Here is a 14,086-nt window from a genome sequence, read left to right as displayed (position 1 = left end):
ACGACGCAACTTGAGAAACATGTAACGTGCCTGGAAGTGTCCGGCTCCTCACCGACACCGGGCTGCAGACACAGCTGGACCATTACCATAGTAAATGAAATCAAAGATGAACTCTAAATATACAGTATTGATTAACATGTTTGATGTTTTTTCTGAAATTACAGCTCAATTAAAGATCCTGTTAAAAAAATTAAATGTGCTTGTTGACTTTTTACAAATGCCAAATGACACCTCCATGGAGCTTTGAAAGTCTGATATGTGATCAAATTAAATGTTGGGTTCAATTTACCCTCACCATGTGAGCAGCAAGGTTCTCCTGTGTCCAAAATGTTCCTCCACAAGGATTCAAGTTAATGTATCCGTTCTAGCATTCTCGAACAATCTGCCACAGCATTGTCTTGGCTGTACTATGTACTGTCTATATATTTTACCTCTCTGATCTTAAGTAGTGGGCAATGTTAAAACAATTCCTTATCGTATGTGTTATATGTATCATGCTCTGTTCATTTGATCTTTTATCGTCATATCTTGATTTTTTTTTATGATTATCTGCCACTGTGAAACACTTTGTGACAGTTGGTCTGTGAAAAGCACCATACAAATAAACTTTACTTACTACTCACTGAAATTACAATCTTTTCTGCTACACAAATACAAATCATGAACTAGTAGCCTCTCATGCAAACTACAATGTTTTCAACAGTTTTTGTGTTCCAGTGTTGCACACTGTTGGAAACTTTGTTATTATACTTCGAGATTAATCAGGTACATCTGGCAACTGTTTTGAAAAAAAAAAAGTGGGGTGGGGTCAGCAGCAAGTGTAGAAGCACTATGCCTCCCCATCCCCAGCAGGAGATGTTCATCCCTCTACATTGCAGACTGCAGGTTAAACCACTGACTTTTTATCCCACGTCTACATAGCGACGGCAGAAATACTGAGAAATGAATTGTACATTACTAAAGCATAGCGCTGACTAGTGGTTTCACACGTAAACCACAGCTTTTCCCATCGTTTCCACCTTGGTTTTGAAAACCCCTTTCTGAATCGAAAACAGAAAAGGATGGCGTTTTCATGCGGTCACTGTCTTCTGAACGAGGCCCGAGGGACAGGCTGTCATAACCCTACGAAATATTAACGTTTACAGGGAGGGGGGGGGGGGAAAAACATTGTTGAGAGAACAAGGGCCAGCACCTAACGATTTTTTTTTAATTAGTGTGTTATGAGAAAAACCTTCGGTTCAATAACACACAAAAGCAGCAGTTTAATCAGGAGTCTGATGTCCTCCAGCAGCCAAATAACCATTCTGCAGCAGCTAGCAGAGGGGCTAACATAGTAAGATAGTAGCTAACTGATAGCCGCTAACAATGCAGCTAAACCGAGGTAGACGGCTAGAACGCTGTTCACGCTGAACCTCTTTTGAAATGTTGCTAATTAAACAATTGTTACATGCAGATATATTCAACTACTGTAGATTCTATTGAAACACATGCACGGGCATATTGTTTCTCCATGGTTTTTTTTCATGGCCGATTATAACTCGCAGGAGCCGAAACGTGCCATTAAATACGAATTCCAATGACAGCACTAAACAAACAACAAGCCTGCATGTCAAGTGTGCTTTATCAGATCAATGATATGTTATTGTTTTATCACATTCATACATTTTTACAAAGCTCATCCATGTAAATCAAGGCTCTGCAGTCGAAAAGAGAACTTACCCCTGTCTTGTTCATTACAGTATGAGTGGACGCTTTTTACATGTCCATGGATTCCGTGTTTATTATCGTATTTATAGGGGTGGTGCACCTTGAGTTGTTTTATTTGATTACTGCATTACATCAAAATTATTGTCTGAAGACGCACCAAAAAGCCGAAGTCGACTTCGGTGACGTCTCCGGAGTTACCCGAAGCTGAGCTCGGCACTGTGACGTAATAACTGAGCGACCACGGCTTGAATTGTTTCTTGAAATCGTGGCTGGATGAAACACTTTATCACTTCTCTCACAAGTAAGAGGATATAATATTTTGTCTTGGCTTCGTATCAAGTATTTGGTATGTTTGAATTCAGACTTGTTTGTATACTTTACATATGCTCATGTTTTGTTTTTAGACGCCTCCAACTTTCCTCTAAAAATGGAGGAAATGTGTGTTGTCGTTGCTTTGTGTTGTCGTTTGTTTTGGCCAAAGCGAGGTCGTAGAGACACTTTCAGAAGATTTACTTTCACATGTTAGTGTTTGCACATTACCGCAATAGTCTGTTTCGACTTACGGTCTTTATTGCGGGGTTTGTGTGGACGTGCTTCGTCAGTCCCGTGTTGAAATGTTGCATTCTTTCCGCTAACGAGACGGTTCATATAGGACTCAATAACTTAATTGAATATGTTTTTGCTATCTCGTATTTTTTTAGAAAATGAGGGATTTTTCTGTCATCTCCTGTGAAACCCAGCTGCTACAGGTAGCGTTTATTTCACAGCGACTTCAGTACAATGGCTGCTCTTCATGTGCCTCTTCCTTGAGACGGAGAAACGACATAGAAGTCAAGTGCTTATCATTATGTCGAGGTTATTCTGCACTGAAATCTGTTAGTTGTGTGCTAAAACGACAGATGTCCATCGTGACTAACGAACCTTGTAATTTGTACTTTAATTTATAGGGAAATAATTGTCACTTTAACGTAACTTTTCATTTTTAAATAGTGTTTGTTATTGTGAAGCCACTATTCCATGCTTTTATTAGTCACCGTTAAGCATTGTACAAATAAATATATATATATTTTTATATATATATTTCATGCTGATATTTAATATGTACTTTTTTATATTTTATTCTTTCTAATTGGATATGGTAACGTTCTAGTTATGTTGTGTGGGAATCTTTCTATTATAAAATTAAGGTACACGTTCTTACTTTAAAAAAATGTTGTTGTCCCCATTCATTTTATAAAACAGTCTGTGGCCTCACAATATTATTAAGCTTTTCAAAAAAAAAAATTTTGTCGTATTTTCTTTTCTAAAAGCAACTCAACACAAAATCATAGAGCCATTAGACCAACTCTAACTTTTATAGTCTGATATGAGAGATGCTGTGATGCACCTGCAGTAGTTACATATGAGTCAAACTTATCTTAACTAAATGCTAAGGTATGTTTAAGTCGATTATTCTTTTCAAACAACAATGTACACGAAGTAAAAAGCGATTAGATGAGCCTGGACATGACAGATGGTACATGACAGGTTTTCAAAAAGAGAATCAAAGCTTCAATAACTGTATTGTTTGTGAAGCCTTAACCTTCATGTTGTCTGAAGTTTTCATAGTGAAACCTGTCATCAGAGAAATGATTTTTAACAGTCAAATCAACATTTAAACAGAATGAAGTAACCAGTAGAATGGTCTAATGTATGCCTTATTCTCTAAATTGTTTCACTTTGTCCTTTCCCTCCATTTAGGAGACCACAATGGTGATATTTTGACACTGAGGGATGTTCGTAATCGAAACTGCTTTAGTCAGCGGGCATCAATCTGTGGTGAAGACAGCTGAAGAAGAAACACTTTGCTCACAGTAAAACTCTTTCACAGAAGAAAACAAGTTGGAGGTGTAACGATCAAGGAGGACAATCCTATTTACAGTCCACCAAGCTGAAAGGAAGGAAAGGACAGGAGTACAGAGAGTGGTGTTGGGGATGGGTCTGAAAAGCCAAAGAAGGGCGTGATGGTTCACAGTGACTCTGCATCCCCAATGAAAACGACACCATCAGCATCACCTCATTTAACTGTTACTGCTACTGCACCTCCTCTTATGCTTTCCCATGGAGGTACTGCAGTTCAGGACCTAAACCATATTCCAACCCAAGCCCTCACCACAGACCTCACCTCCAACTCAGGGTTTACACAACCCTCTACTCTGACTCCTGCTGATGCAAACCCCACTGCTGTAACCCCAGCAAAAACATTGAGTATATCATCGATCTCCACAACAACTCCTGCTCCGGATCCAATCAGTGGCCGCACATCGGGCAGGAAGAGGACTCCTAAGGCTTGTAACTGCTGTGGTCCTAACAGCACAGGACACAATGTTAAGACCTCAGTGGGTGGGAGAGGGAGTGGCAGGGGGAGAGGTGCTGGTCGGAACATTGGGCATACTCTAAAAAGAAACTTCCAGGTGACCCCGGTCAAGAATCTTGATTTGGCCAAGGAGAAATCGACAGATGAAAATGACACAGGTGGCAAGGTTCAACAGTCAGGTTCAGCAGTGGATAATGCTCCGTCACAAACTACTGAAACTCCCGTCTCCTTGCAGGATGTACCAGTTAAGAGCTGTGTTGAGTCAGAAAAACAGCAAGTTAAGAAAAAGAAAACGTCACCTCTGGGTTCAGAGGTTAGTGGTGCACTGCAGATGGAAGGTAGCGATAGCCCAAACACAGAAAAGAGCGCTTTAGGAACAGCAGAGCAGGGAGGGTTTATCGTTATAAGTCAAAACAGAGAAGGGAGGGAGATTGAAATAAAAGGAGCTCAAGGTGGTGCCACCACCTTGAAAACGGATGCCTTAGGTCAGTCAATGCCGGGGGAAAACCAAAATACACCGAATTCACAGCATAAACATGGGGGTGAGACAAACACGGTTAATAGTTCATTTAGAAATGGAGAAACTGTAAATCTTTGTGATACAGAAGAGGAGGTGCAGGAGGACTACATGATTGTAATTGAACCAGGAAATGGTCCACTGTCCACCTCATGGCCGGTCACACCCGGAGTACTTCAGGACCTGGACGCTGAGGCGGAAGTGTTTCACAGCCCAGAAAGAATGGATCTTTTTTCTTTAGCGTCAACACTGTCCAATGGAAACATCAGTCCATCAGAAAACCACAACCACAGCGCCATGCTGGAAACTCCTCATCCATCCAAGGATTCCTCTCCGACATTCACCCCTATATCGGTCAACCAAAAAGACCACCCATGGGCCATATGGGACCACAAACTGTACACTCTGTCTGGCACTTGGGAAAATAATGAGGAGGGAACATCAGATAGGACTTCGCAACAAGAGGCCGTGATGGATGCAACGATGCAGAGAGAAGAAGTCCTGGCGCACCTTACCCATATGGTCCATGGTAAGATGTTTTCATAGTGTATTTCTGTGGTTGGCAAAATGGTGTTGTTATGTTTTCTTTCCTAAATTCAGACATAGGCCACTTTGGGAGGTGGCAGTCCATCCTGTCATATGTCACCATTTCAAAAAAAAGTACAGCCAAGAACTTTTAATACACACAGATTCAATCTGGACTTACTTTGCTAGTAAAAACATATATGATCCACATTTTCATTTCCAAAACATTAAAATTGTCTCTTTAGAAAAATACATTGAAATTGCACATTCTTGTTTGTTTTTAACACAAACAATCCTTAGTTGCTAATTAGAGAAGAATATTTATAAAGTAATGTTCTATAGACTAGTAGATATCCTTTAAGGTGTATTTTGATTTACACCAGTTTTGCCATTCGTATAGTTTTATTTAAACCTATGCAGTTATGCTTCTAGATTTCTAGTCCTACAATATAAATCGCCAGGCACACTTTTATTTTACATTATTTTCATAGATATTATGATTAAGTGTCTTCTGTTTTAGAGTTTTTGGAGCAATTCTACATAAAATATGGAAGTTTCATTCCTCTCACCGAGACCGATGTTCTTGAGCATCTGAAGACAGAAGGCAGCCCTGACCTCGTTGACAGGTTAGTGCACACAGTCTAATTTTAGTATAAAGTGGAATTTGCCAGTTTTTGAAAATGGGGACATTACTGTAGCAAACTATTGATCAGTGTGTATGCAGACTTCTCTGTATCTCAATCCGTGTGTCCAAAGTGAGATTTGTTCATGCAAACCAGCTTCTGCAAAACTTGTCTCAACATGTGTCTGTTTTCAAATTTGTAGAAAATCTGCTAATCTGCGTTAAAGTTTGTACATGTAATATGTTTTGTCAGTGCATACAAAGATATACAATAATTGAAAACTATATATTTGGCTACAAGTGCTGGAAATACAACTAGCCAGTTGCGAGTGCAGCAGCTTCACAATTGGCTGTCTTTTTACATGTGAATTTTGCTGCACTTCTGCCATGACAGAACGTTAAATAATTAATATAAATATGATAAAATGGAATAAACTGTTTATTCTCATACACTTAGCTAAGATTAAAACTAATCTGTAGTATATACAGTAATGCACAGATCAGTGCATCAGTGCAAGTGCATCAGCAATTCGCAGGCTGTTCAGGTGATTAGGGACAAGTAATGATTACTTACAAGCAAAATCAATGAGTAACTTCTCTGGTCACCGTGTCTAAAGGCTGTTTTGCATGGCAACTGTTTTCAAATCACAGTAAGATGGAATCTGTGTAAAATAATATCAAGTACTAAGAGTTAGAAGTCTGCTTGCTTTGCTTTTTGTGAAGAATTCACTATATATCAAAGTACTGTCACAGTCTTTCTCACTCCGCCCCAAAACGATTCAACAATGATGGTTAAACATTAGTTCAACCCTGGATTTTTCACTTGTCTCTGACTGTGGTGCTAGGCAGTGGTTGAATGGCTGTACTGATTTAGCTTTAAAAATGCTAAAGTTTTAAGTTTTTGAAGAGCAAGGTTGGCAAATTATGAATAGTAGAAACGGTTTAAAGGCAGCAAGAAGATTAAAAAAAACATACAGGAGCAACAGTATCAGGCAGTCACTCAGTTCAGCCCAGTTCACATGTTTTGTCAACACTACCACAGTTTTGGGATGAATCACACAGGAGACAGTGAACAGAATTATTATTGTTGGTTTCCTAAAAAGAAGTTATAATGCCAAAATGAGGCATTGTTTGAATCCTTGTTTGTTATCTATCCCTTTAAGTGGCCTGGACATCAAAGGAGAGATCACTCGGTACAGGGCAGGGCTGGCCTCTGCTCCTTTCACAGGCTTCATGGTCACTTATAACAAACACACTCTGAGCTTGGAGGACCTTGGAACTCTGGAGGAACAGAACTGGCTGAATGATCAGGTAAAGAGAAGGCGACCATGCAGAAAACTTATAGCTGCTTAAACATTGCTCTGTTTAACATTCCAGCAGGAAAGTCTCTTGAATTTTGCTCTGGAGAGTTTCCTGTTGCTCTTCTTGCAATGGGATTTTTGTGACTTTGTTAAATCAGAAGTCTGTCTAGTGACAACCAAACTTGTATTTAATTTTTAGTCAAAAGAAATTCACTCTTTCTGAAATTATTTTTCTATATTTTATGTTCAGATAATTAACATGTATGGAGAGCTCATTATGGAGGCGACGGAGCACAAGGTAAGTCATGATGTGGTTTTGGTCTTCTACTACAAGTATAAAGAAAACATGTAAATGTTCATAAGAGCCCAATTTTTAGTCTCTCCAGGAATAATTAACCAAACTTCTTAGTTGTGTACCAGTTGTATTTTTTTTTTCTCCAGGTTCATTTTTTCAACAGCTTCTTTCACAAGCAGCTGGTAGCCAAAGGTTATGATGGTGTGAAGAGGTGGACTAAAAAAGTAAGGACAAACAATTTTGACATTGTTACTAACTGTCACATTGGAGAAGTAAAAGACAGGAAAATATGTGCAGCTTTTTTTCCCAAGTTGATGCAGTAAAGTAATGATTAACCTACAACCTGAATGATTTACTCGAATGTATAAACAGCAAATGGTTAATGTTGGACAACCCACCCACCCCCTTCACTTGAGTGTCACCCTGTCGTATATGTTTTTATAGTAATCATGAAATAATCTGAAAAGTGATTCTGTAAGAGAGATACAACCCATTTGGTAACCTATTGCAATGAAAGGTTGTTTTATAAGTGCTACAGAGCAAGTCAGTGCATTAATGCATCCTTGTGGAACGAATGATGGTAGGAGAGCATTGTGGTGGATAAGAAAGAAAACTTACATTTTAACTTTGTAAATTGTATATTCTTTACAGACTCTGCAGATGAAGTTTTATTTTAATTTTTAACAATTTTTGCTTTAATTTGTGGGAATTTTTCAGGTCGACCTTTTCTCCAAGTGGCTCTTGCTAATTCCCATCCATTTAGAGATACACTGGTCGCTTGTCACTGTCACCATGGCAACCAAAACCATCAGCTACTATGACAGCCAAGGCATCGTCTTCAGACACACCACAGACGTAAGCGACCCCCTCCGCATGCTGACGAGGTCACAGGTCATATTGTCAGATTTGGACTGACCGCGGAGCAAACTCGTGGAAAAAGAATCTCAGTATCTCACCGTTTCGGCTGCTTTCTCAAACATTTGGGCCATCAGTTCCATTGTGAGATTCTAATTGAGTAGAGCTGAAAACCCCTTTTTCCTCAATTGTATTATTCAAGCATTGTCCAGGCATGTCCAGTGATAGAAAAGTGTGATTTCAGTCGAACACATTATTGCATTGTGCTATATACAGTCACATAAAATATACTTTACCTGGAATCTAAGCATTGTGGGCTGTATAACATAGTAAATGGTAATATATAGTGCTTTTTCATCTGCATTAGCAGAGACCAAAGCGCTTTACACTGCATTATCACATTCACCCATTCACACGCCGGTGGAGGCGGCTGCCATGCAAGGCACTCAGTCCATCCACCGGGGGCAATACACGGTTCAGTGTCTTGCCCAAGGACACTTCGACATGCAGACAGGGGGAGACAGGAATCAAATCAACAACATCCCGATTGTCAGACAACTGCTCTCCCCACTGATCCACAGCCGCCCCAAGTAGTATGCTTATAAAACACGAGCTCAACAAGCACGGGGAAAAAGTTATTGAAATCAATTCACGGAATGTTGTGTCACTAGAAGTATGAACAAATAATTAGTTGAAGTTTTAGGGTTGTGCGGTGTTTTTTTTTTTTTTTTTTTTTTTTTTTTTTTGTGGAAGTGATGTGACAGTTCAGTCATTCTGTCAATCTTCAGAGCTTTGGATGAAGTGACTATCATACTCTCAAACAAAGCCAGAAAACCATCCAGTGGAAATCTCGTTATATGAATATATCTGTTTTGGTCCATGCACTCATCCTCTTCCTTCAAGAAAACTTATAAATAAATACCAAAATAAAGTTAGAATTACATATTCCAATGCACAACCACTCTATCTGTAACTCTGGAAGAAAAAAAAATGCTTGGATAAAAGTTAGGAACGCTGCTGTCTAGCTGAGGAAATATGCTTAAATACTCTTTCAGTATTTTCATAGTTTGACTGTGATCCATGTGTATGTATGTCGTCCTACCAGAACATCATGAAGTACCTTCAGTCTGAAGCCTCAGAGAAGAAACTGACTGGTTTTCAGAAGGGTTGGACAACTGCTATTATCAAGGTGACTGATCTCTGCCTCTTACCCAGAGGCGTGCATTCCTGGTCCTGGAGGGCTGCAGCCCTGCATGTTTTCAATGTTCCCCTGCTCCAACACACCTGGATTAACTGAATGTAGATTAGATTAGATAAACCTTTATCAGTCCCACAGGTGAGAAATTGCAGCAGCATAGTGGACAGAATAATTTAAATACAGATATTTTCAACCGCGGCGATATAAATGGGCAGCAAATAGGAACAGCAAAAACAGAATTGCAGCTAAAAGGCACATATGAACAGTATCTAATGCAGAGCTCAGGCAATTGAGGATTTACTCAATGCTATCTAGGTACAAAATAGGTATTGCACAGGAGAATTGAGTTTTTAATTGCACAGTTAAGTATAATGCTTGTAAGGGACAGTGCTGATTATACAGTGTATTCATATATTAAGAAGCTGAGCAGAAAGCCTGATGAGCTGGCCATTGCTATCAAGTGTCCTGACACAAGTCTTTTCTTTTCAAGATTGGTCCAACAGCACCACCTAGTGGTTCATGGGATGACATGTCACCTTATCACGTTTTGAAATGAAGCTAAACAATGTTTCTTTGGCTGTTTGCAAGACATGGTGATTATAGCAGTATGAAATCAAAAATGTATTTAATGTGTCATTATAACTTAATTGTAACTTTTTGTCAATTCTTTAAAGTTATGAAAAGCAACTATGTTGCAAGTTGTTTGGCACCTTTTGAGACGTCAGGTTATATGCACGCTTTGAAGATAAATGATGCATCTCAAACAATACAAAGACTACTGAAAGTAGTTCTGTCAGTTATTATTTAAAAATTCTTAAACTATGAAGCTAATTTTTTCATGATTCAGACTACAGTTATATAAAAATGAAAAATAGCAAGTTTATGTTTCAGACTCAAATTTTCAGTTTGGATTTAATTATAGTGGTATTTAACTTTCCTGTAGTATTTTTTTTTATTCATTAAGTTCTTTGTTTTTCAGCTAGATAGGCTTGCTCAGTACTGAAATTAATATAATTTTGTCTGAGATTTTGTTCTACTCTGATGTGTTCCCTCTGCAGGGTATCCCTCAGCAGAAGAACGACAGTGACTGTGGGGTTTTCATACTGGAGGTGGGATTTTTTTTTTTTTTTTTTTTCGTTCTTTCCTCTAGCAATGACTGCCATGAAAGTTGAGGTGAAAATTACATCCCATTGTGTCTTTCTCTCTGTCAGTACTGCCGTCGTCTGTCAGTGAAGAAGCCTCTGCTCTTCAGTCAGGAAGACATGCCATGCATCCGCAAGAGAATCTACAAGGAGCTGTGTGACTGTCATCTGAACAACTGAACAGCCATGAAGCAGCAAGTCGCTGTTACTCACTGGATTCTTGTTTGGTTACGCGAGACTGTCTACTGAAGCCTGTCGAACGGCCACTTCAGTCACAGCTGGCAGAAACCAACGACACCAAACCATCTCTATCCGGAGAGCCTTTAAAGCCCATGTGCCCGTTAACTATCAAAAACGTCACTCACTTGGGATTGTTGGGTGGTGTGTTAGAGTTCAGCAACACTTTGACATTTTAGAAGATTATGACTTCCAGATTTGCAAGGATCTACTGATGTGGCTCTTACTGACTCTTGAAAATGCAGGACCTGTGCATTTCTGGTCAATGATGCTGTCTCCATTCACCCTCACATTTCCACATTTTCAAACAAAAGGCCCAGATAGCCCCCTTTAAGGACTCCGTGGAGCATTAAACTTCAAATTACTGAGTGTTATGGACCAACAGGGTGGACGTGCTGCTGAAGTTGGAGTGGCTTCACTTCTGAGATGCCCATTTGAAATGAATGACACTGATACACTTGAGTTTACGCTGCACTGTTGGACTCTGTCCTAGTTAAGTGGTATGCATGTTTGAAGTCATGTTGATAAAGTAAGCATATTCAGTGGACCAGCTGTTTAATTCAAAGTTAAAGGGATAGTTCAGGATTTTTGACTTGAATCTGTATAGCATCCCTATCAGCAGTGTTGTTCATTCACACAGACTTACCCCTGACAGCGTCCAGTGAGCGGAGATCCTGTCCGGTTTCGGTCCAGAGGAAGGTAGTTTGCCAGGGTCCCGAAAATGAAGCGTTTTTCTTCTCAAACCAATATGTGTCTGAAAGAGTGATATATTTGCATCACAAACCGTTTACTGCGAAAAAGTCATACCTCGTAAACACTTGACACTATTTTCTCTCCCTTCATATCACTCCGCGCTGCCTCCAGCTGGCAGCCGCACTGGTTAGCTCCAGCTGGAGGCAGCGCGGAGTGATATGAAGGGAGAGAAAATAGTGCCAAGCGTTTACGAGGTCTGACTTTTTCGCAGTAAACGGTTTGTGATGCAAATATATCACTCTTTCAGACACATATTGGTTTGAGAAGAAAAACGCTTTATTTTCGGGACCCTGGCAAACTTGCCGGACTACCTTCCTCTGGACCGAAACCGGACAGGATCTCTGCTCACTGGACGCTGTCAGGGGTCAGTCTGTGTGGATGAACAACACTGCTGATGGGGATGCTATACAGATTCAAGTCAAAAATCCCGAACTATCCCTTTAGGCATTAGAGTTGGGGTGGGGTGGGGTTGGGGTGGGGTTGGGGGGGGGGGGGCTAGCAGTGGTATATTGATGAACACTTAAACCATAGCAAGGAAAGTTTTGGGTTTGAACCTGGCTCGAATGGAGCTTGCATGTTCTCCCTGCATATGCTTGGGGTTTTTTTTTTTTTTTTTTTTTTTTTTCTCCAGGTAGTCCCGTGTCCTCCCATGGTGACCTCACAAAGTGTGAATATGGGAGTATGTGATGGTCTGTTTTCACCTTTATGTGGACTGGCGGCCTGTCCAGGAGGTATCCCGCCTTCACCAACTGCTAGCTGGGTTCGACCCCAGTGCCCAAAAAAACCTCAGCTGGCTCAAGTGGTATTTAAGGTTGGAGGGGTTCAAGTTGTTGTAATCAACATTTCTTTGGTTAGTTTCAAATAATGAATGTACCTCTACCAAGTTTAATTCTTTAAGACTCCAAACAGGAGTAGTACTTCTGCAAGGCTGAGAGAATCAGGCGTTTAATAACCTGATACATTTTTTTTCCCCCTCACTTCACGGTTCACATTCTTGGTGTTGTTTGTTATTTGATGTGACCACCTTATTATGACTATGTTGAAGCAAACATTTTCTACAAATAAAGACTGTTTATTATTTCCACATTTTAAATAATTGAATATTCTTATCTGGTTTGATAGTTTGCAGAACCCTACCCAGCTGCTCCAAGAGGGCCAAAAATAAAGAAGTGCCATTTGGCGCATGAGAGCAAACAGCTGTCAGTCCTGTCCTGCTCCATTTATTTATTTATTTATTTATTCATTTATTTATTTATTTATTTAGTCAGAGAGGTGACATTCCACTTAAATAGTGCTAGTTTTTGCCACCGGGGCTCATGATGCTTCATGGCTCCTTGCCTTCTAAAACTGAGTAGCATTGCGCCTCTTTCCCGTGTTGGATTCCACAGGTCGTGACCCAGTCATTGTACCCAACTAAGCCTTTTCGGCCTGAGCCCAGCAATCACACCTCACATATACTGCCACCAGCACTTGCTGACTACCTCCCTCAGAAGGCCATCTTTATAGATACTAATAGTCGTTGTCTAGGCAGGAAGCATGAGAACACTGCTCCACTGAACATAAAGGTGTTTTTGAATTCGTGTAATGTGGGTCTTCACTCGTTATGTCCAAGGTATGCAGAAGACCACCACTGACTACAGAACTCATTGAACCTTGAATTTAATGGTCCTTAGCTGTAGAAGACTTTATTGTGCCCCACTCCTGTCAGTGAAGAAACCTTGTAAAAAAATTACCTTGTATTGTTGAGTATCACTTTCTGCTGCCACATTCAGCTGGTCGTATCAGAATTTGATGATGACATGCAGGAGACATCCATCCAGTCTTGTATCAATAGATCAGCTGCTGACAGTGGTGTAATGGTGTGAAGGATAATTTCTTGGCACAATTGGGCTCATTAATATCACTGAACACAGTATTACTGCTGACCGTGTCCATTACTTTATGACCTGTGGATCCAAGACAAACTGTGTGTGATCACATTATCACACAATGATCACATTTAAAATAGTGTGTTATGTATTCTTGCTCTAGAAGTACTGTCAAACAAACAAAAGTACCTAATCATATAAAACACAAAGATGAAATGCTTGTAAGGTACAAGAGTCCCCAAATTTGTTGAAACCAACATGCGTTGTTCAGGTCAAAGACATCTCCTATGAAGTCTTCAGAATCAACAGTGTAAATACCTGGAACAAAATAATTGGCAATGAAACGGTTGCTTCAACCATTCACATGAGTTGTTGATATATTCCAGGCATTCAACAACAGCATTTCACATTCTTTAAATGGAGCGCTAGAGGAGGCCACATCTGTCGTGATCTGTATGCGCTAAATTACATTTAGATTTAAAAGCTGTTTGTTTTTTCATCTGCAGTGGCTGAAAGAAGAGAAGGTGTGGATTATGTTCCAAATTTATGTGCATCATCTTCAAAATGAACTTTTTAAGGAAAGCTTCCTGTCATTATGAGAGATTTCAACAGTGGGGTGTCCCATGGCTCCCTTTGACAGTCTTGTTGGTAAATCATCCTATTTTTTCTTAAGAAGCCTAATTTCAGATTCAACTTCACTGTTCATGTGA

General features: G+C 39.9%; 1 protein-coding gene across 2 annotated transcripts; it reads left to right on the top strand.

Moving 5' to 3' along the window:
* The first annotated feature begins 1,931 nt into the window (after positions 1–1,931).
* Positions 1,932–11,586, top strand: LOC115381919 (uncharacterized). Of its 2 annotated transcripts, none has more exons than XM_030083562.1 (10): positions 1,932–2,008; positions 3,448–5,109; positions 5,626–5,731; positions 6,891–7,038; positions 7,279–7,326; positions 7,470–7,547; positions 8,041–8,178; positions 9,284–9,367; positions 10,435–10,485; positions 10,588–11,586. In XM_030083562.1, the coding sequence occupies exons 2-10, from the start codon at positions 3,711–3,713 to the stop codon at positions 10,696–10,698; spliced, it is 2,163 nt and encodes a 720-aa protein (XP_029939422.1). In that variant the 5' UTR covers positions 1,932–2,008; positions 3,448–3,710; the 3' UTR covers positions 10,699–11,586. The 2 variants fall into 2 exon arrangements, with proteins under 2 accessions (XP_029939422.1, XP_029939423.1); XM_030083563.1 differs by having other exon boundaries at positions 1,997–2,053.
* Positions 11,587–14,086: the final 2,500 nt, after the last annotated feature.

Source organism: Salarias fasciatus, chromosome 23 (assembly GCF_902148845.1).
Source record: "Salarias fasciatus chromosome 23, fSalaFa1.1, whole genome shotgun sequence".
NCBI classification, from domain to species: Eukaryota; Metazoa; Chordata; class Actinopteri; order Blenniiformes; family Blenniidae; genus Salarias; species Salarias fasciatus.
This window is presented reverse-complemented; position numbering and strand designations above follow the sequence as displayed.